Here is a 20,426-nt window from a genome sequence, read left to right as displayed (position 1 = left end):
GTGACAAAAATGTTTAAACTGTGTTTTAGAACATTACAAAAATCAGGCTGACCACTACACAGAAAAAAAAATTAATTCACAAGATGCATATACAGTATATTGTAATGTAATACGATTAAAATAGGCTTTCAATTCAAACGTAAAAGGTAGTAGCAATCGTGACATCGTGTGGTGCTTTAAAAGTTGAGATAAACTCACAACCCTAACTCTACTTCAGCAGCAATCTACAGTGTCCCTTCAAAGGAAGAAAGAAACAAGAGAAAATGGAAACTATAAGGACCCTTAAAAATAAACCCTGGAAAGCTCAAAACAAGCCAGACCTGTAAGGTACAAGATCGGGTGCACGGGAGATGTGGGTACATTACTGCCAGATGGCTGTCAGACACTCCCTGGGAGAGAGCAGAAAACACATGCCTGCCGGCTCCCTGAGCCCCTCTGCCCTCCATGATCCTCGGAGTACAAGCTGCAGCGAGGGACGCCTACTCAGCCCTGGTCTAGCGCGAACTCCCGCAGAGAGAGAGTAAGAGACCCGGACCGCCGCGGAATCTGGAACGCGGGTGTCACTCCGAGCCACTGGGGCGCTCTCCACGGCACTGAACACCGCCGGGCGGAGCAGGGCTGAAAGTCCACTGAAGCCTAGGCCCGCGGGGAGCCCCGTCGCTCCTCACCTTCAGGGTCCGCAGCGCTGCGCTCCGCATCAGCTGCTGCAGCGATCGCTGCCCACGCGATTCGGCCGCAATCAGAGACACCGCGTTCACCCAGAGCCCCGCCATTGTCGCCCGGGCTGACCGACGCTCTGCTGACCTCTCACCCCGCCGAAGGGGGCGGAGAAGGGGAGCGGCAGCGCTTCGGCCAATCACGAGCCGGGGATCAGCGGCCCCGCCCCCTGCCGCGAGGAGACGAGAGAGCGGGACTGGCCCAACCCCTGGAGCCGCGAGCCTGGCCGCTGGAAAGGCGCGCGTTGGGACTCGGCAGGAGGCGGGAGGGCGGGCTGCGAGGCTGGCGGTGACTCGGGAGGGCCCTACCCAACCCCCGGAGTGAGCGAGGCTGGGAAGACGAGAGAATTCTGGTGTCAGGTAGTCCGCGCCTGCTTGGGTTAAGCCGCGTACTGTATACCAACGTCCACTTAGGGACCAATACGCTAGGCGTTAAGCTAGGTCACTTAACGTCAGTGAGTCAGCTCCTCCCCCATGATCACCCCCTGCAGCCCCGACTGTCCTAAGTTATAGACACGTGCCCAAACTATGTCCATGGTTGAAGGCATAACCTGAAAACACCAAACTAAGGTAAGATATTAAACAAGTGCAGTAACCTAGAGAATGCTCTAGATGTAGAAATCAGAGATCCGAGCTCAAGTCCTATTTCTGCCTCGTAATATCTGCGTGTCAGGGAAATTAGCCATAACCAGAATCAGTTTCTGTTGCTTGCAACCAGGCACTCTCTTATTAGTACAACTACTAAAGATATTGCACTAGAAGTCTCAAATTCTGTCTCATCTAATCTTTACAAGAACCCTAAGTTTGAGAAACAATTTATAAAGAGGTAAAGTCACTCAACTGGTACATGGTAAACTAGGGATTGAACCCAGGTCTGGCTGTCTTCAGGGACTTGGCTTTTGTTTTTTTTTTATTATACAAAATTTTTAACATACACCAAAGCGAGGCGGGGGGGGGGAACAGTATTATAATCACCCAGGCACCCATCGTGGAGCTTCAATAAAGCAACATTTTGTCAACCTTCTTTCATCTATTCCCTCTTTTTATTCTTTGTTGGAATATTTTAAAGCAAATCTCAAACATCAGGTCATCTCACCTATAAATAGACTGTTGACTATTTTGCTACTCCCACCAAGTCACCTTGAGAGAGTTAACAAAGCTAGGAATGACCTAGAATATGCTATGGCATAGCCTATGCCATGAGACATAAACAAAATGTTTGGGGATATCAGAGAAGTGACATTTAATGGAATTTTTAAATGTAAGTAGGAACTTCCTTTGTATCCAAGGTTGGAATCATTTCCCAGCAAGGAAAACTGCTTTTATTTTCTCTTGCTATTTCTTTCTCCAATTTTTGCCCTTTGGATTGGTTCTCCTTAGATCCTGTCTGCTTCATCTTCATGAAAGGCACTTGTGGCAGATACTACTTGTTCCATAATATCTATTCCTTTACTAAAAGAGTTCTTGAATTTTATCTGAACCCAAGGCCACCCAGCTAAAAGCCACAATATCCAGCCTCCCTTACACGTGGTGTAGCCAAGAGACTAAGGGCTGGTTATGGAATGTAAGGATTGTGCCCTTAAAGATCAGGGGCACACCCTCCATTTCCCCTTCTTTCCTTCCTGAAAGAAGATATGCTGGTGGGTGCTGGAGCAGCCATCTTAACCCACAAGACAGGAGCCCTGTGTTAAAGATATCAGAGTAATAAGATTGGAGGAGCCCAGGTTCCTGACACCATAGGGCCATCTTATCAGCCTTTTATTGCTTAATACACAGAGTGTTGTGTGACAGAGAAATAAACGTTTACTTTGTTTAAATCACACTTAAATCTGCCTTTAACCACCGAAATTGTATCCTACAACTCATAATTTAATATTCAGAAGTGAGGTGCTTACATAATGAAACCTAAAATATGTGGAGATAATGATGACAATCCCAAAATAGAAAACCAGAAGCTGAAAGCTGATGACCCTTGTTATGTCATGGTACCTCTTTGGTGAAATGGTCACTTTCAAAATCTTGGACAATACTGTTATTGCTATCACTGATATAACCTGCAACTCTAATACAGTATTTTCGAGGGAGTACGATTGGCATTTTGAGCTGGACAGTTCTTATCTGAGCTACGCCACACATTTTGGGATGTTTATTGTCTCCAAAAACACTGCTTCCTGTTACTAATGTTTGAAAACAGTTTTCAGATATTTTGTACAATTTCCTATTTATCCATAGTAAAAAGGAACCAGTTAATCTGAGACCCGTATGGAACCAGTTACAGTATCATGGAAATCAGCATAAATCCATAAATCTTCTCTCAGAATTTTGAAAGTATCTTTACATCATCTTCCTGAGTTACTCTTCAAAAGTCAAATGCCAAACTTACTCTTGACCTATTGTGTCTTATTACAGTTAGATGTCTACTATATTGTTGTAGAGTAGGGATGGGGCAGAGGGAAGGGAAGGATGTAAATCAGGAATCATGAGTAGCCACATACACAACAAATAGGAAGATTAAGCTCCACTTAGAGACCGTGACCTTTGAGCTACAAATATTTGGCTCTCTTTGTGTGAGAGTACTGCAGACTAGGTGTACTGGATTGGAAACTATGTTTTTCCAATCCTCTTCCCTATGTGGCTCCTGATTAGAGTTAAGCAAAAGAGGAATTTATAAGATATTTAGAAGACAGGAGTGAAGCCATAGCCATTATTCTCAGAAGGTTATTACAGCAAGATAAGTAACATAGTTTCCTGGAAGGTCTCGGTTTGTCTTTAGTCTCCATTCTGCATCCAGTTTGTTTTTCCCACCTGTTAGTCCTGCTGACTACCAGCAAGCAAACTCAGGTCCACCACCAGATGCTTGATTGCAGACCTACAGAGGCAATAGCTATCCAAAGGCAACTGCTTCTCATTGAACCCTCCACAAGATCCTTCCTCACACTCCTATTTGGTGTCAGACATGCTTGGTTTCTCAGCGATCTCCCAAACTCCAACTTGTCCGCTTCTACTAATATGTCAAGCAGACTATTTTAATTTCTCTTTCTCCGATCCTCTGAAAGGAGCCTGTAGCCATTGACTAAGGTGGGGAAGGGAAGATAACCAGAATTTTCAGGGATTACTAGACCCTGGCTGTGAATTGATACTAATTTCTAGAGACTCAAAGATGCCATCGTGGTTTACCAGTGAAAGTAGAGTCTTACAGAGGTCAGAAGATTAGTGGAATTTCGACTTGGGTCTGAGACAAAGTGAGCCCAGTGTATTCCTGAGCCCACATCATGATTATTTCTCCAGTTTCCGAATGCATAGTTGGAATAGACATACTGCTCTACTATTCATAATAGCTCTGCTTCCCTGACTGAATCTTGACTGGTACAGGGAGAAAGAAGGAAAGAAGTTGTGGATAATATCTGAGTGATGAAAGGGTGGAGTGTGGCAAAAAAAATGCTAGTTGTCCCCTAATATCTCTCTTGTTTCTTTGGTAAAAGAACTATCACAATTTAGCTGGATACATGGCCCTCAGGTAAGAACTACACTTCCCAACTTCCATCACAGCAAGAGTGGCCAGGTTACTAAGTTTTAACCAATAGAATGTAAGCAGAAGTGACATATGCAACTTTTGGGCTAAAGGGAAGGGGGATGCCTTCCACTTTCTCATCTCTTCCCAGCTTGCCAGAATGTGGGGGCAAAGTTGTCATCCGAGGTGGTAAAAAAAAAGACAGGTGTTGAAGAAAGCAAAACAATATTCAAGGAGCCTCTAGGTACCTGAATTGTAGCAATGCCATGTCAGCCCTGGAATATTTTGCTCAGAATCTTATGCAAAAAAGAAAAACACTGTATCTTGTTTAAGTTACCATGTTTTGTTTTGCCTGTGTTACAGTAGCCAAATATGTATCCTAACTAATAGAGCGCTAATATGGATCTTTGCCCTCTCCATTTAAAGTTATAGATTGTAAGGAAAATATCTAAGATATTTGAGAACATGATAGAGACTGGCTAACTGCTCTCCAAATATGTTCACTCTTCTGTCTGAGCAAACTGCTAGGCAACATTTCCTAGCCTTCTTTACAGTTAGATATCATAATATATCTGCACTGTGGCCAATGGGCTATGAGTAGAAGTAAAATACACCGGCCTCTAGGCCTAGCTCATAAAACCACCTGTGCAACCCTTCACACCCTTTCTCCTCTGCTCATCTGCTGAGACTCCATAGGCACTGGATGGAAGGAGTGCTGGTATCTCAATGACTAAGCAAACCAGATCTTTCTTGCCTTCCCTCACTGAACTTTGACATGAACAAGAAATAAACTATTTTTTTCCTTAGGCCACTGAGATTTGGGAATTGCTAGAATAATTAGTTTACCCCTCTCTAGAGTTTGTTGTTGTTATTCTAATTTGTGTAAAAGAAATACAAAAATGTAGTCTCTCTTTCCTCAAGGAGTTTACCATTAATAAGCATCAAAATTGTGTACCACTATACATAAAGCCACTTCAAAACATCCCATGAGATGCTGCCAGGCTCAGAGCTTTTTCTTAGCATGGCAGCCACAGGAGATGCCCTTAAATTTCAAGTAGCTATACATTGTGTCAAGTGACCCTCTCATTCTGGCCACAATTTATTGGCTACAAATTAAACCTGGCTATTATGAAAGATATTGGGAAATTTTTCAAATATGCTTGAGACCCCGGCACCTATGCATAACAATTTTTATTCTTAAAGAAACAAATTAGTTATAGTTTATGACCATTGTCTTTAAGCAAAGTATGCCAGGGTCCCCCAACCCTTTCATATCTGCACTGAGAAAACAAGTAACATTTGTAAATACCATTGTTTAGGAAACTTACTTACTTACTCTTCATAATATATGTAAAATAAGGATCAACTTGACTGTGTCCTCAAAAATCAAAAGTGCTACAAAGAGTCAATTTCTGGTTCAGTTACAGGAGAGGGAGTTGGTAAAATAATAATAATTAATATTTATTGAATACTCACTCTATGCCAATGACTATCTGTTTTAAGTGATCTAAATGTATTCTTAATTCTTACAACTATTCAGTAAAATGGATACTGTAATTACCCCCTTTTTACAGGTTAAACAGTTTGCCCAAGGTAAACAACTAGTAAATGGTAGAGTTTGGATAATGAACCTAGGTTGTGGGAGTCCAGAGCACACACTGCTGTACTGCTTCTGTACACAGGTATACAAAAAGTTGTAAGATACAAAATCAGTATACAAAAATGTTTCATATCTATACATTAATAATGAACTATCAGAAAGAAAAATTAAAAAACAATTAAACTTACAATTGGATCAAAAAGAATAAATTTAACCAAGGAGATGAAAGAATTGTACACTGAAACTTTAAGACATTCATAAAAGAAACTGAAGAAGAAATAAATAGAAAGATATTCCATGCTCATGGATTGGAAGAATTATATTGTTAAAATGTCCACACTACCGAAAGCAATCTACAGATTCAATGTAATCTCTATCAAAATTCTAATGGCATTTTTCAAAGAAATAGAAAAAAAATCCTAAAATTTGTTTAGAAACGCAAAATACCCTTGAAAAAGAAAATCTTGAGAAAGAAAAACAAATCTTGAGCATTACACTTCCTGATTCAAACCATATTACAAAGCTTTAGTAATCAGAATAGTATGGTATTACATAAAAACAGACACAAAGATATAGAATAGAATAGAGAACCCCAAAATAAATCCATGTATATAGAGTCAATTGATTTACAGCAAAGGAGCCAAGAATATACAATGAGGAAAGGATAGTCTCTTCAATAAGTAATACTAGGAAACTGGACAGCCACATGCAAAAGAATGAAGTTGAACCACTATCTTACAACTTACACAAAAATCAACTCGAAATGGATTTAAAAAAAATTGACCATAAGACCTGAACCCATAAAACTCCTAGGAAAAAATACAGATGGTATGCCCCTTGACATTTGTTTTGTCAATGATTTTTTTTTGGATTTGACACCAAAAGCAAAGTCAACAAAAGCAAAAATAAATAAGTGTTTTTTTAGTTTGACTAGGTCAAACTAAAAACTTCTCACAGCAAAGAAAACAAAATGAAAAAGCAACCTACAAAATGAGAGAAAATATTTGCAAATCATATATCTGATAAGGAGTTTATATGTAAAATATATAAAGAACTCATACAACTCAATAGTAAAAAGAACCAAACAAATCCAATTCAAACATAGAGAGAGGAACCGAACAGACATTTTTCCAAAGATACATAAATAGACAACAAGTACATGAAAAGGCATTCAGCATCACTAATCATCAGGAAAATGTACATCAAAACCAAAATGAGATATCACCTCACACCTGTTAGAATGGCTGTCATGAAAATGACAAGTGATAGAAAGTGTTGGTGAGAATGTGGAAAAAAGAGAACCCTTGTGCATTGTTGATGGGAATGTAATTTGGTGATGCCACTATGGAAAACAATATAGAGGTCCCTCAAAGACTTAATAATAGAACAACCATATGATCCAGCAATCCCACTTCTGGGCATATAGCCAAAGGAAAGGAAAAACAGGATATTGAAGAGATATCTGTACTCCCATGTTCACTGCAGCATTATTCATAATAGCCAAGACATGAAAACAACCTAAGCGATGAAAGGGAGCAGAGTTTGCCACCCCAAAATATGGACTTTGGGATATTGATTATTTTAGGCTGGTAAATTTAAAGAAACAGCAGCTCTGAGAGAAGCTCTGAAAACCCAGTCACAATTATTTTTTGTAAAAGGACATCCACATTTGTAAGGGAAATCTCCATTTGCAAGGGTGTCTCCTACACTGTACCAGGCCTGCCTTCACTACCAGTGGAGAAGTTGTGGATTTTAATCTGCATAACATTTTACCCTTGTTTACTGTGCTTTTCCTGGTAAGCTCCATTACTGACTCTTCACCTCCAACATCTTTGTCTCTAGCTGAAAGTAGTGTGCATTTAAGGTGATGGCTTCCACCACTTTGGCAAGTTACTCGGCGTTTCTGGGTGTTTCTCATGTGTACGGAATGTATACATGTTATTAATCTCTGTTTTTTTCCTATTTATCTGTCATGTGCTAATTTGATTATTAGTCCAGCGAGAACAATATGGATAGACTGGAGGGTACTATGCCAAGTGAAATAAGCCATACAGAAAGACAAATGCCACATAGTATCACTTAATTGTGAAATACAAAAAATAAGAAAAAAAGTCAGACTCATAAAAAGTGGTCGCCAAAGGCCAGGTGGCAGGAAATAGGGAGAAGTTGGTAGCAGGGTACAGACTTCAACAATAAGGTAAACAAGGCCTGAGGATGTCATGTAAAACCTGGTGACTATAGTTTATAACGCTGTATTTTATAACTGAAATTTTCTGAGAGCAGAATTTAATTGTTCTCCACCCAAAAAAAAGAATATAAAAAGAAAAAATATATATAGATAGATTATCAATTAACTAGGAGGCGAGAATCCCTTCACAATGTATACTTATATCAAATCAGCATGATGTGCACTTTAAATATCTTACAATTTTGCATGTCAATTATACCTCAATAAAGCTGAAATTTTTCAAATAAATAAATATTTTTAAGAGACTTCTCAAAATTATCAAGGTCATGAAAATATAGAATCTATCACACGCCCAAGACAGCGAAAGAGACATGATGACTAAATGGATTGGATCCTGGAACTAAAAACTGTGAAATCACTAAAAATAGTCTAGAATTTGGTTAATAATAATGCACCAACGTTCTTTTCTTAGTATTAAGAAAGGTACCATGGTGATGTAAGATATCAACAGGGAATACTGGGTGAGGCATGCATGGGAATTCTGTATTTTGTCTTTACAACATTTCTATAAATCTAAAATTAATCCAAAATAAGAAGTTTTATCACATTAAAAAAAAAAAGTAATTGAAAAGTGGATAAATGGATATTCTGGGTAAAGGATTTCCAAACAGAGAGAAAAGCATGTGATATAATAATGAGGCGTGAATTCAGCAGCACACTTTCACAAACCACAAATGGCAAAGGAAGTGTTTAGAGACAAAGATGAAAGAATAGGAAAGGGCCAGTTCCTGAAGAAAGTAAATATTTTACTGTGGTGTTTGGGGTTTTTATCTTCGAGGCCAGAAATCACAATGTGGCAAAAATTGAGCCACATGTGGCACAGGCTATGTTTGGTTTTAGCCGTGTGTGAGTGTGTGTGCATGTGTGTGTGTGTTAAGTTGAATTAGTTAACTATATTCAAAATACGGCAGCTTTCACTTAAAATTCCAAATTTTCTACTTTTCTTGAGACATCAAAAGATTTAACAGTGCAGGGATTCCCACCCAAAAACATTCATAAGCATCTCCATTTGCTACAACTGGTCCTTTACTCTTCTCTTTAGATATTTATGTTCTTTATCCATATTCTTTCGGTGGGAAGTGTGAAACATCTTAACCCAGGAAGTGATATTATATTTGCATTTTAGAAAGTAGTTTGCATCACTCTAGAGCTAGAGCAAAAGTTTATCCACATGGATAAACATCGCAAAGATAAGATGGAGCAAAAAAAAAAACAAAAAATAAAAAGAAAACAAGTTGCAGACAAATACGCACAGTTTGATACTATTTTTAACAAAGCTTTGAAATGTGCAAAACAATCATACATGAAGAACACATACATGAGTAATTATGGGATGTAATAATGCATAGGACTGCTAACCTATGAGTTCGAGAGACAGGTTGCCCTTCCTGAGAGAAGCTGTATTAGTTTTAGAAGCTGTATTAGGGCTGTCATAATGAAATACCACAGACATGGTAGCTTAAACAATGGAGATTTATTTTCTCACAGTTCTGGAGGTGAGAAGTCCAAGATCAAGGTGCTAGCCAATTCAGTTTTTGGTGAGAGCTCTCTTCCTGGCTTGTAGATAGCTGCCTTCTTTTGGTGTCTTCAAATGGCTTTTCCTCCATACACAAGTGTGCAAGGAAGAAGGGAAGGAGTGTGGGAGGGAGGGAGATCTCTTGTGCACACCCTCTCACCGGCACTAGCACTCTGTTATCTCTTCTTATAAAGTCACTAATCCTACTGAATCAGTGTCCCACCCTTGTGACCTCATTTAACCTACTGTTACTTCCATAAAGGCTCTATCTCCAAATTGAGTCACAATCAGGATTAGAGCTTCAACATATGAACTTGAAGGGAACACATTCAGCCCATAACACCTTCCCATGAGGGAGCCACACAGAGCACACCCTTCTCCCCCAGCAGGGAAAATGCATATATGCAATGTTTCTGCCCAGGGAGGGCTATTAGAAACTTAGTGACCAACATTTTTATTGGGCGTTGGTCCTAAAATTCCCAGAAGAAAAGCAGGTGTTCAATATAAATCACATGGTTTGCACAGTCTGAGCACAGTGGGCCACCCTTATCCCTAGGAAACATTGGGAACACTCCCGAAATCCAACCAAGGGCCAACCTTGCAAGCAGGTCCTTCTAAAGAGAGTCACTTTGGACTTTCTTCTGCATACTTACCAATGACCTCCTCAGCTCTGTTTTATTGCTCTCTCCTCCTGGATAAAGATTACAGAGACACCCATTGCTAAACACTAAAACTGGTACAATAATTGTCTAGAAATTATTTTTTTTCTAGGTTTCAATATTACTGGCAATCAAGGACAATTACAGTACATTTATGACTTTAAAGGACCTGGTGGTTTGTCAATGTCTTTATTTGCCATAATGTGTTCTCTCCCAACATAATCATTGATTATATTCTAAATTAATTGTGTCACACTTCATGAAAAAATCCCAAATTGAAGAGACTGATAGATACAGAGAACAAACTGGTGACTCCTAGATGGGAAGGGAGTTGAGGGTCTAAGTGAAAAAGGTGAAGGAATCAAGAAGTACACATTGGTAGTTACAAAATAGTCATGAGGTGAAGTACAGCCTAGGTAATATAGACAATAATACTGTAATAACTATGTATAGTGCAAGGTAGTTACTTGACTAATTGGAGGGATCACTTCTTCAATTATGTAAATGTCTAACCACTATGCTGTACCTGAAACTAATCTAAAATAATATTGAGTGTCAATTCTAATCAAAAAATTAATTAATTAGTTAGTTAATTAATTAATTAAAAGGTACCCAGTAGAGGGAGGGAAGGAGGGAGAGAGACAGAGACAGAGACAGAGACACAGAGACACAGAGAGACACAGAGAGACAGAGAGAGAGAATTCCAGCGCACTGATTAACATAGCAGGCAAGCTCTTCGGTCTTATTACCACAGCAGATATAGCTTGGCAACCATTTTAATCCACCAATAGGCATGGTGACACTTTAAAACACAGTCAAGGATGTTTCTAGTGCATATCCCACCTGCCTGCAACAAATCCTGGCAAAACTGTAAAGAGAGAAAAGAGAGTAGAATGAAAGCTTCTTTGAGCACCTCCAATGGACAGTATAAAATTGCCCCAACAATGGGATATGAATGTGTTCTGGTAATTGTGTTTATTATCAGAATGGAATATGGAAATTCAGAGAGCTGGAGCTATACATTATCATATGTTAATCTGTATGCATGTTTTCTTATCTGCCTAGATATTTTCCTTCACTTTTTTTAGTTTAAGTTTCTAGATTTTTGACAAACAGCTAGCTTATTACCTATGGTACTTATAAGCAATCGTTCGCTGGGGCCAGATAGAATCAGGTTGTGAGAATAAATTGCTAAATTGTCAGGAATCTTTTCAGCAGGTCGCTAAATCCTTGGTAGCTTGAAATCAGCCTGTGGAAATACTTACCTAATGGAATTCATAAAACACTACAAATCAGGAGCCCCTCGACTCCCACTCTCCCAGAGAATCTGTTTTTAAACTTTTATCACCACTGCCTATTAAGGTACCTATCCTTAATATTGCCTTTTGCATCTTTAGTCATTCCTAGGCATATATCTGATACGGGCTACAATTTGCTTATGACATAGCTAAAATATACAATTAAACCAGCTGCTGAGTTTGTATTCACTTTCCTTTGTAGACCAACCAGCTTCACCTGGCACTAGTTTCTAGGTATCATTTGTTTCCCTAGGTAATTGGACTCAACCACAAAGTGACTTTAGATGGCAAACACTTCAATAGAACAGTCAACTGGAGATCTGAAACTCCTATCATATTATTATTTCACTGTTGTATCTCCTATGCCAGACACACATAGAAAGGAAAAGTCCTACCTCCACTTGTGGACCATTCATGGGTACTAGTCTTTGTAACTAAGTTTGCACAGTAGCAGCACTTTACAAAGAAGTAGGAACCAGATGGAATATATTCACAAGTTATCTCACCCTTTATACATCCTACAAGACTGACAGCTACTTAGGCCCAACTCTGAGGTCTTTTGCTTTCGATCTAGCCCATAATTTCTCTAGAGTTAATTCAGTTACTGGCACTAGAAGAATCTTGATGAATGACACCATCACTCAAGTTCCCAATGAACATTTATTTGCCTTGAAAATTATGGGCTGAAAACTAGCTACCAGTTTCTTCCACAATCCTGTTTGACGCCAAAGCAGGATATTTCTTGTTAGAAGATGGGAAGACAGGACGTTTCTCAATCTTGTCTGGGGAAGGTGGACATCACTGCTTGTCAGTACAAATCTGGCAACTTGGCACAAGACTGTGTGTTTAATTCCTGTCTTTTGAAAACTAACACTCCCACACACGTGGATTGATCCCAGTTTTCTTGTAGACACAAGTTGCCTGCCCTCTAAGCACTTATTCTTTCTTAAAGTGGGCATTAAGTATTTTGGCTTAACAATAAGGCTGCAATTCCAGGCTGGGCTGCTTTTCAGTCTGGGGAACTTCATATTTTGAATGGTAATATTGTGAACTCTTGGCAAAACATTAGGCTTAATTCCAATGTAATTATTTGTGCAACTATGTATTTAATATCTGTCTCCTATAAATATCATAGTAGGGGCTATACCTTTATTATTTCACTGTTGTATCTCCTATGCCAGACACATATAGTAGGCACGCAATAAATGTTTGCTGAATTAAAAATATATATATATCTCATGAGTGCATATCGATAGTTCTAATTCAAAGTTAACACTATAGTGCTTTTTTCTGTATCTTTTTAACTTTGAAATCTTGGTTCCTAACAACATTAATATTTATTTATTTGTTTTACTTGTTTTATTTTACATTATACGAAAGTACATTTTTATAATGTTTTATAATATACAAAAATATAAGAACATTATTACTAACAATAAACTTATTAAATGCAAATGAAAAGATCTTTGCAGTTTTGTCCTTAGAGTTTATGTAGAAAATGTTACATAAGTATTCCATGTTCCAAAGTTACTTTAAATAATTATTTTCTTGGCGTGATTTACATTCAGTTTTGTTCATTTGTTTCTGTTTGTGTTCAGTGTTAGGGTTTTTCTTATTTGACTTAATTTCATTTTTTGAACAGTAAATCATGATTTAGAAATCAAAACTATAAAAAAGGATACTCACAGAATTCTTGTTCCTACCCTTATTCTCTATACCCATTCTACTCATCCTCTGTAAGTAACCATTTCCATTTTCAAAAATTTGTTTATTCTCATTTTTTCACAAAAATAAATATATATACATATGTATAAAAATATATACATATTTATGCATGTGAGGATATGCCCTAGTTTATTCAACCAGTCTTCTATTGATGGATACTTGGATTTCTCTTCAAGCTTTTTATATTTCAAATAATTTCAAAATGCAGAATAAAGTACATATCATTTTGCATTTGTGGAAAGTGTATATTCAGCTAGATTTCTAGAAGGATTACTGTGTCAAAGGGTAAATGAACACATAATTTTGTTAAATATTGCTGAATTTTCCCTCCAAAAGGGTTTTGCCATTTTGTAATCCCACTGGCTGTGTGTAAGAATACTGTTCCTCCCCAGGCTTACCAACAGAGTATCTCATCAAGCTTTTAGACAGCTGCTGGTCAAGAACTGAGAAGGATATGAGATTGTACCTTCCTTGCATGCTAACAAGTTAGACTAGCATGGTTTTGTGGGTGCTGCCAGAAGACATTAGTCTTTTAAGTTAGAGGCAAGAGAATTTGTTATTTATGGCACAGCAAGAGCCTGAGTTTCATGTTGGTATCAGTTCATCTTGTCCTTCAAGTCCCAGGGGGATGATGAAGAGTGGCCCAGATAGGCGCTTTGCCCAGGTGGGTTTGTGTCACAGCAGAGGAACACCAAGCTGAGGATATCCCCAGTTCTTCTAAGGAGCAGCTAAAAAACCTGTCCAACCTTTATTAACCCCAAAGGAAAATATTATCTTTATTATCCTGGTCAGGAAAAAATCTGCTCTCTGTCCCAGAGGGAGACACTATTTTTGTCCTTCCAGGCTGTTTGCAATACAAACATCCTTGAAAAGATGGTTGAGAACAAAAGCTGTCACAGGATGTATAGAAACACCATGGAGATTGTCTCTCAACGCTGCCAATCTGGTAAGTGAAGAATAGTATTTCAATATATTTTAATTTTCATTTATTTTATAAGGAATGATGCTGAATATTTTTTCAAATATTTCACAGGCATTTGCCTTTCATCTTCTATGAACTGTCTCAACATTTCTGGCCATTTTTCTATTGGGTTTTTGTCTTTATCTTAAAAAAAAAAAAAAAAGCTTAATTACGACACATACCATAAAGTTCATCCATTTAAAGTGTATAATTCGATGATATTTAGTAACATTTATATTTAGTTGTACAACCATCACCATAATATAATTTTGGAACATTGTGAATAACCCTCCGCATATCCATTAGCAGTCACCCCTCATTCCCAACCCCGACCTGTACCCAATCCAGCCCTAGGTGACCACTAATCTACTCTCTGTCTCCACAGATTTGCCTATTTCAGATGTTTCATATAAATGTTATACAATAAGTGATCTTTTATGACTGGCTTTTTTTGCTTAGCCTAATGTTCTAAAGGTTATTCCATGTTGTAGCATCTATTAATATTCTAATATTTTAAGTTATTTATCTATGGTAGAAATTAGCTATTTTATGTACTTTAAGCTGCAATTATTTTCTCCCAGTTTTTCATTTGTCATCTTTGACTTCACTTATGATGTTTTTGCCAAGCAAGTGTATAGATAGATAGACAGATAGACAGACAGACAGACAAATGAGACAGAGAGAGAGAGAGAGATCTGTATTTGAATATATTTTTTCTCTATAGCTTCTGGAATTAAAATTATTATTAGAAAGGCTATCTTCATATCCAGGTTATAAAGAAATGAACACATATTTTCCTCTTTATGTTTTGCTTTCTTTACATTGAAATAACTGATCTATTTAGAGTATATTTTAATGTAAAGTAAGGGACATCAATCCAAATACATATTTTTTTCAAATGACTCTCCAGTTGTGCTAACACCATTTTTTTAAAGTTAATCTTTTCCCTCAAGGATTTAAGATGCTAGCTACCTTTTGCCAATGCTAAATCTACATATGTACTTAGAACTGTTTCCATTGGTTTATCTGTCTAGACAGGCATCAACACCACAGTGTTTTAATTATAGGGTCTCTAAGGTAACTTTTAGTATGTGGTAAAACCAATCCTTTCTTATTGCTCTTCTTTTTGAAGACGTTCATAAGTATTCTTGCTCATTAATTTTTCCATACAAAGTTTAGGATCCAGTGCCAGGAAAAACTACACTGGATTTTTTGGTGGAGAGCAGGGGATTACATTAAATTTACATGTTAACCTGGGGAGATGACACATTTATGATATTGATTGATCCTATCAAAGAACAAGGAATGTGTTTCTATTTTTGCTTTATCCTACTTTTGTGATTTTCAAAACTGTTTCAAAATCTTCGTATTGGCTTATGAATAATCATTTAAAGCACAGTGATCTCATCCTCTATGTGACCAGGTCAATTGAGTATGACCAATCAATTAGCAACTCTTCTCTTTGAGGAGAAGTAAGGAAGTGGGCTGACAAAGAGTAAACAGAAGAGCAATCATTTCCCTGATTTTTTGTTCTATTAACTCCACTGAGGGTTTTGCATATGTTTATGTTGCCAGCTCTGCTATTATATAGTACTCATTGAAACACTGTCCTTAGTAAGCTTTATCGGACAATCTGACTGAGCACAATGAGAGATGAGAAACAGACTACAGAGTGATTTTGGGATCTAGTTTATAACAGGGCTTTGGAATAAAGTTATTTTTTACTCAATTCAGAAACTTCTGAAAGGACACTTCATCTGCCCAATAAGCTTGTTCTAGAAGTAGTCAGAGGAGAAATATCAAGCACCAGGAAAATGGTTTCACAAAGCGGAAAGCAGTACTTCTCTGATATTCTGTTAGATTCCACCCCCGTGAGACATAGCTGTACTCTAGGTTAACTCTAGGCTTGCTTTAAAATCTAATGGAAAAATAAAATAAAATAAAACCTAATGGAATAACAGAGAGTATATAAAATAAGGAAATACAGTGGGAAAGGAAAAGCCTATTTCTTTCTTCAAATCCTTCCAGCTACTACTCAGCTCAGAGAACAAAGAGGTTTATTATGTAGGACCACCAGCAATCTTGTGTCAATAATGTTCAGCCATCTCTGTTGGCACCATCATCTCAGCCTCTTTTTGGACTCTCGAGTTAACCACAGTTTGGCAAAATAAAAGACCTCCTCTTCCCAAAAGTTTCCCATGCTTTGAATCTTTCCTAGTACCTTTATTCCCCCTTACAATGTACCAAAACATCCATACAGTGGGGTTCTGAGTACCTGTAAAAAGGAATGAGAACAATTTCTATATGCAACAGTAGAATAATTGCCAAGATATATTGTTGAGAGCAAAAAAATCAAGGTAGAGGAAAGTATGTACAATTTGCTAGCATTTATCTAAGAAAGGACTATATAGATATAGATATGTTTATATTAAAAACAAACAATAGAGACAGTCTACAGCCCTTGCCTTCACTACTCACACTAGCCTAGACTGCTTATGTCCAGATAGCCTGTAGCTCCACTGCACTATGTGTGTCATTTTGGCCCTTTTGGGCAGTGGTGATTGTCTCTCCGATCAGTGTCTGGGTGCTATGAATATTGCACACTGACGTCCAGATGCATTTTATCTTCAGAATGTCAATGGATACACCAACTACCACTTCAGATTTCATCAGTTGGCGGTGGCTGACAAGCTGTTTGGAATGCAGCCAATTAAAGCAAAGAAATATTCTAATTTATCAGTGGCTCTGTTACAGTGGTGAAATCTAAAACCATAAGAAGTTGTAACACCATTTTGAATTTGATTACTAGACCCAAGTGCACAGTGAGATAATCTTTCATTTTTATGACAAAGGAAAAACTGAGCAAAATATTTGTATGTTGCATTTATTTTATGGGATAATAAGAAAGTATTCCTGGGCAGAGACAACTATGGAGTTAGACCTTTATTTAAAAACATGGTAGAATGTAAATTTGGGGCTATGAATTCAGAAGCTAAAGTTCTTGTTAACTTGAAACATGCCCCAACTCCTTTTGGAAAGCTGACTCTATGAAGTTTTTATTTAAAACTAAATGGCAATTTTCTATCAGTGGAAACGGTTCAATATCACCACTGTAGAGACGAACCTCTGCATACCCTCTTCAAAATATCATAGAGGTTTTGAAACAGAAATTGTGATGAGAAGGTGAGGAGAACTGGAGACAGTAAGTGTGGACAACTCTTTAAAGGACTTTTATTATAAAGGAGAGTGGGAAATTGAGGATGAGAGATATTACAGTACATACGGATATGCATATGCTATAAATGATCTAGGAGAAAAACTGATGATGCAAGAGACAAGGAACAATCCTTAAAACTCAAGCAAGGTATATCTCCTGTGATTCTACTGAGATAAAATAATTAATATTTGTCTGGGGAAGCAGATTTATTCATTTTTACTTATTAATATACATGCATAATTCTGGATCCCTTTTGAAAAGGATGCTATTAAGAAACATTTGATGGCAGATAGAAGAATTGGATGTTTTTTGTCAGGAGGCTTGAATTCCAGCTAAGTAGCTGCCACTCTATTGAAGACATTCAAGTATGGTACACTTTCCAGATATTTGCGATTGACATGGAAGACAATCCCAACTTGCTTGCTGCCAGAAAGGTGGCAAATTATATTAGGAGTGAACACTATTAAGTCTTTTTTAGCTCTGAGGAAGATATTCAGGTCCTAGATGAAGTCATATTTTCCTTGAAAACTTATTACAACAGTTCATGCTTCGGTAGGTTTGTATTTCATTTTTAAGTGCATTTGGAAGAATACATCATGGTGGTCTTCTCTGGAGAAGGTTCAGATGAACATATACATATGTTTTTATATATAGGGTTACATATATTTTCACAAGACTTCTTCTAAAAAAGCTAAGGAGGAAAGTAAGAAACTTCTGAAGAAACTCCATTTGATGTTCTCCACACAGATCAAAAACTGCTACACACATCCTTGAACCAAGAGTACCTTTCCTGGGACACCAAAAGTGAGAATTCCAAAAACTGAGATCGAAAAACATCTCCTGAGAGAGATATTTGAGGACTCTAATGTGATACTTAAAGAGATGCTCTGGTGACTGAAAGAAAACTTCAGTGATGGCATAACTCAATTAAGAATTTCTGGTTCAGATAAAAGACTCTGAAAAGCCAAAGCAATATTGAGAAAGAACAAAGTTCAAAGTATCACACTACCTGATTTCAAACTAAACGACGAGGTTATAATCAAAACAGCAAGGTATTGGCATAAAAACAGATACATAGATAAATGAAACAGAAGAGAAAACCCAGAAATAAATCCATGTCTATATGGTCAATTAATCTATGACAAAGAAGGCAAAAATATACAATGGGGTAAAGACAGTCTTCTCAATAAATGGTGCTGGGAAAACTGGACAGATACATGCAAAAAATGACTCTAAACCAATTTCTTACACCGTGTACAAAAATAAATTCAAAATGAATTAAAGACTTAAATGTAAGACATAAAACTATAAAACTCCTAGAAGAAAACATAGGCAATAAACTATTTGACATTGGTCTTAGCAATATTTTTTTTGGATATGTCCCCTAGGGCAAAGAGAACAAAAGCAAAAATAAACAAATGGGACTACATCAAACTAAAAACTTTTGCACTACAAAGGAAACCATTAACAAAACAAAAAGGCAAACTTCTGAATGGGAGAATATACTTGCAAATGATATATCCACTAAGGGGTTAATATCCAAAATGTATAAGAAGTCATACAGCTCAACATCAAAAAAACAAACAACCTGATTTTAAAATGGGCAGAAGACATGAATAGGTATTTCTTCAAAGAGGATAAACAGACATGTGAAAAAGATACTCAACATCACTAATCATCAGGGAAATGCAAGTCAAAACCACAATGAGATATCACCTCACACCTGTCAAAATGGCCATATCAATAAATCAACAAGCAACAAGTGTTGGTGAGCATGTGAAGAAAAGGGAGCCCTTATGCACTGCCAGTGGAAATGTAAATTGGAGCAGCCATTATGGAAAACAATATGGAGGTTCCTCAAAAAATTAAAAATACAACTACCATTTGACCCAGCAATTCCACTTCTGCATATTTATTCAAAGAAATTCAAAACACTAATTCAAAATATGCAACCCTATGTTCATTGCAGCATTATTTACAATAGCCAAGATATAGAAACACCTAAGTGTTCATCGACCGGTGAATGTGTAAAAAAGATGTGGTATATACAATGAAATATTACTCAGCCATTGAAAAGATGAAATCTTGCCATGTGAGACAACATGGTTGTAGCTAGAGGATATTACGCTAAATGAAATAAGTCAGACAGAGAAAGACAAATAACATATGACTTTACATATACGTGGAATCTAAAAATAAGTAAATAAACAAACAAACAAAACAGAAACAAACTCATAGATACAAAGAACGAATTGATGGTCATCAGATAGAAGGGTAGTTGGGGTATGGGTGAAAAAGGAGAAAGGGGTTAAGTACAAATTGCCAGTTATAAAAATAATCACAGAGATGTAAAGTACAGCATAGGGAATATAGTCAATAATATTGTAATAACTTTGTATGGTGCCATAGGGGTACTAGACTTACCAGGGTGATCACTCTGTAAGATATATAAATGTCTAATCACTATGTTGTATACCTGAAACTAATATAATATTGTATGTCAACTATAACTGAAATACAAATTTAAAAAATTTTTCTGTTTTAGGATTATAAGAATATATTGAACATCGAATTGATGATGCAATGATGGCAACTTCAGGACAAAAATTTCCCTTCAGTACTCCTAAAACTAAAGAAAGCTATTAATACCATCAAATCTTTGAGTGCCAGGCCACGCTAAATGGTCGACCCATTACTGGATGCCCAACTGGATCAATGCCACTGACCCTTTTGCCCTCACTGTGACCCATTATGAGTCAACTTCCAAAGCTTAGGCTCTCTCTAAGCTATAGACTAAAAATACATGTTTCTTCTTATAAAAGGTAGTGGGATTGGCGGCAGGTAGGGGGAGTAATGAGGTTCAACTACCCAGACTTACATGGGCATGAAAAAAATAAAAGTCTCAAACCTGAAAAAAGAAAGAGAAAATAAATCATAAAATTAAAAAGAAATGGTTACCAGTGAGGTGGAGGAAA

The 20,426-nt window shown here is 37.3% G+C and overlaps 1 protein-coding gene and 1 pseudogene across 4 annotated transcripts in view; one reads left to right on the top strand and one right to left on the bottom strand.

Annotated features, from left to right (window-relative positions):
• The window catches only part of PCCA (propionyl-CoA carboxylase subunit alpha), a 338,552-nt gene extending 337,506 nt beyond the window's left edge, over nucleotides 1-1,046 (bottom strand). For all 4 annotated transcript variants that reach the window (XM_039849219.1, XM_039849216.1, XM_039849218.1 and 1 more), the window contains exon 1: nucleotides 669-1,046. In XM_039849219.1, the coding sequence (XP_039705153.1) occupies nucleotides 669-773 (105 nt within the window). In that variant the 5' untranslated portion in view covers nucleotides 774-1,046. The remainder of the gene's footprint in view (nucleotides 1-668) is intronic.
• A 12,858-nt stretch (nucleotides 1,047-13,904) lies between these two features.
• Nucleotides 13,905-20,225, top strand: LOC120591431 (asparagine synthetase [glutamine-hydrolyzing]-like; annotated as a pseudogene).
• The last annotated feature ends 201 nt before the right edge of the window (nucleotides 20,226-20,426 follow it).

This window comes from Pteropus medius, unplaced genomic scaffold, assembly GCF_902729225.1.
Source record: "Pteropus medius unplaced genomic scaffold, Ma_sr-lr_union100, whole genome shotgun sequence".
In the NCBI taxonomy this organism is placed as follows: domain Eukaryota; kingdom Metazoa; phylum Chordata; class Mammalia; order Chiroptera; family Pteropodidae; genus Pteropus; species Pteropus medius.
This window is presented reverse-complemented; position numbering and strand designations above follow the sequence as displayed.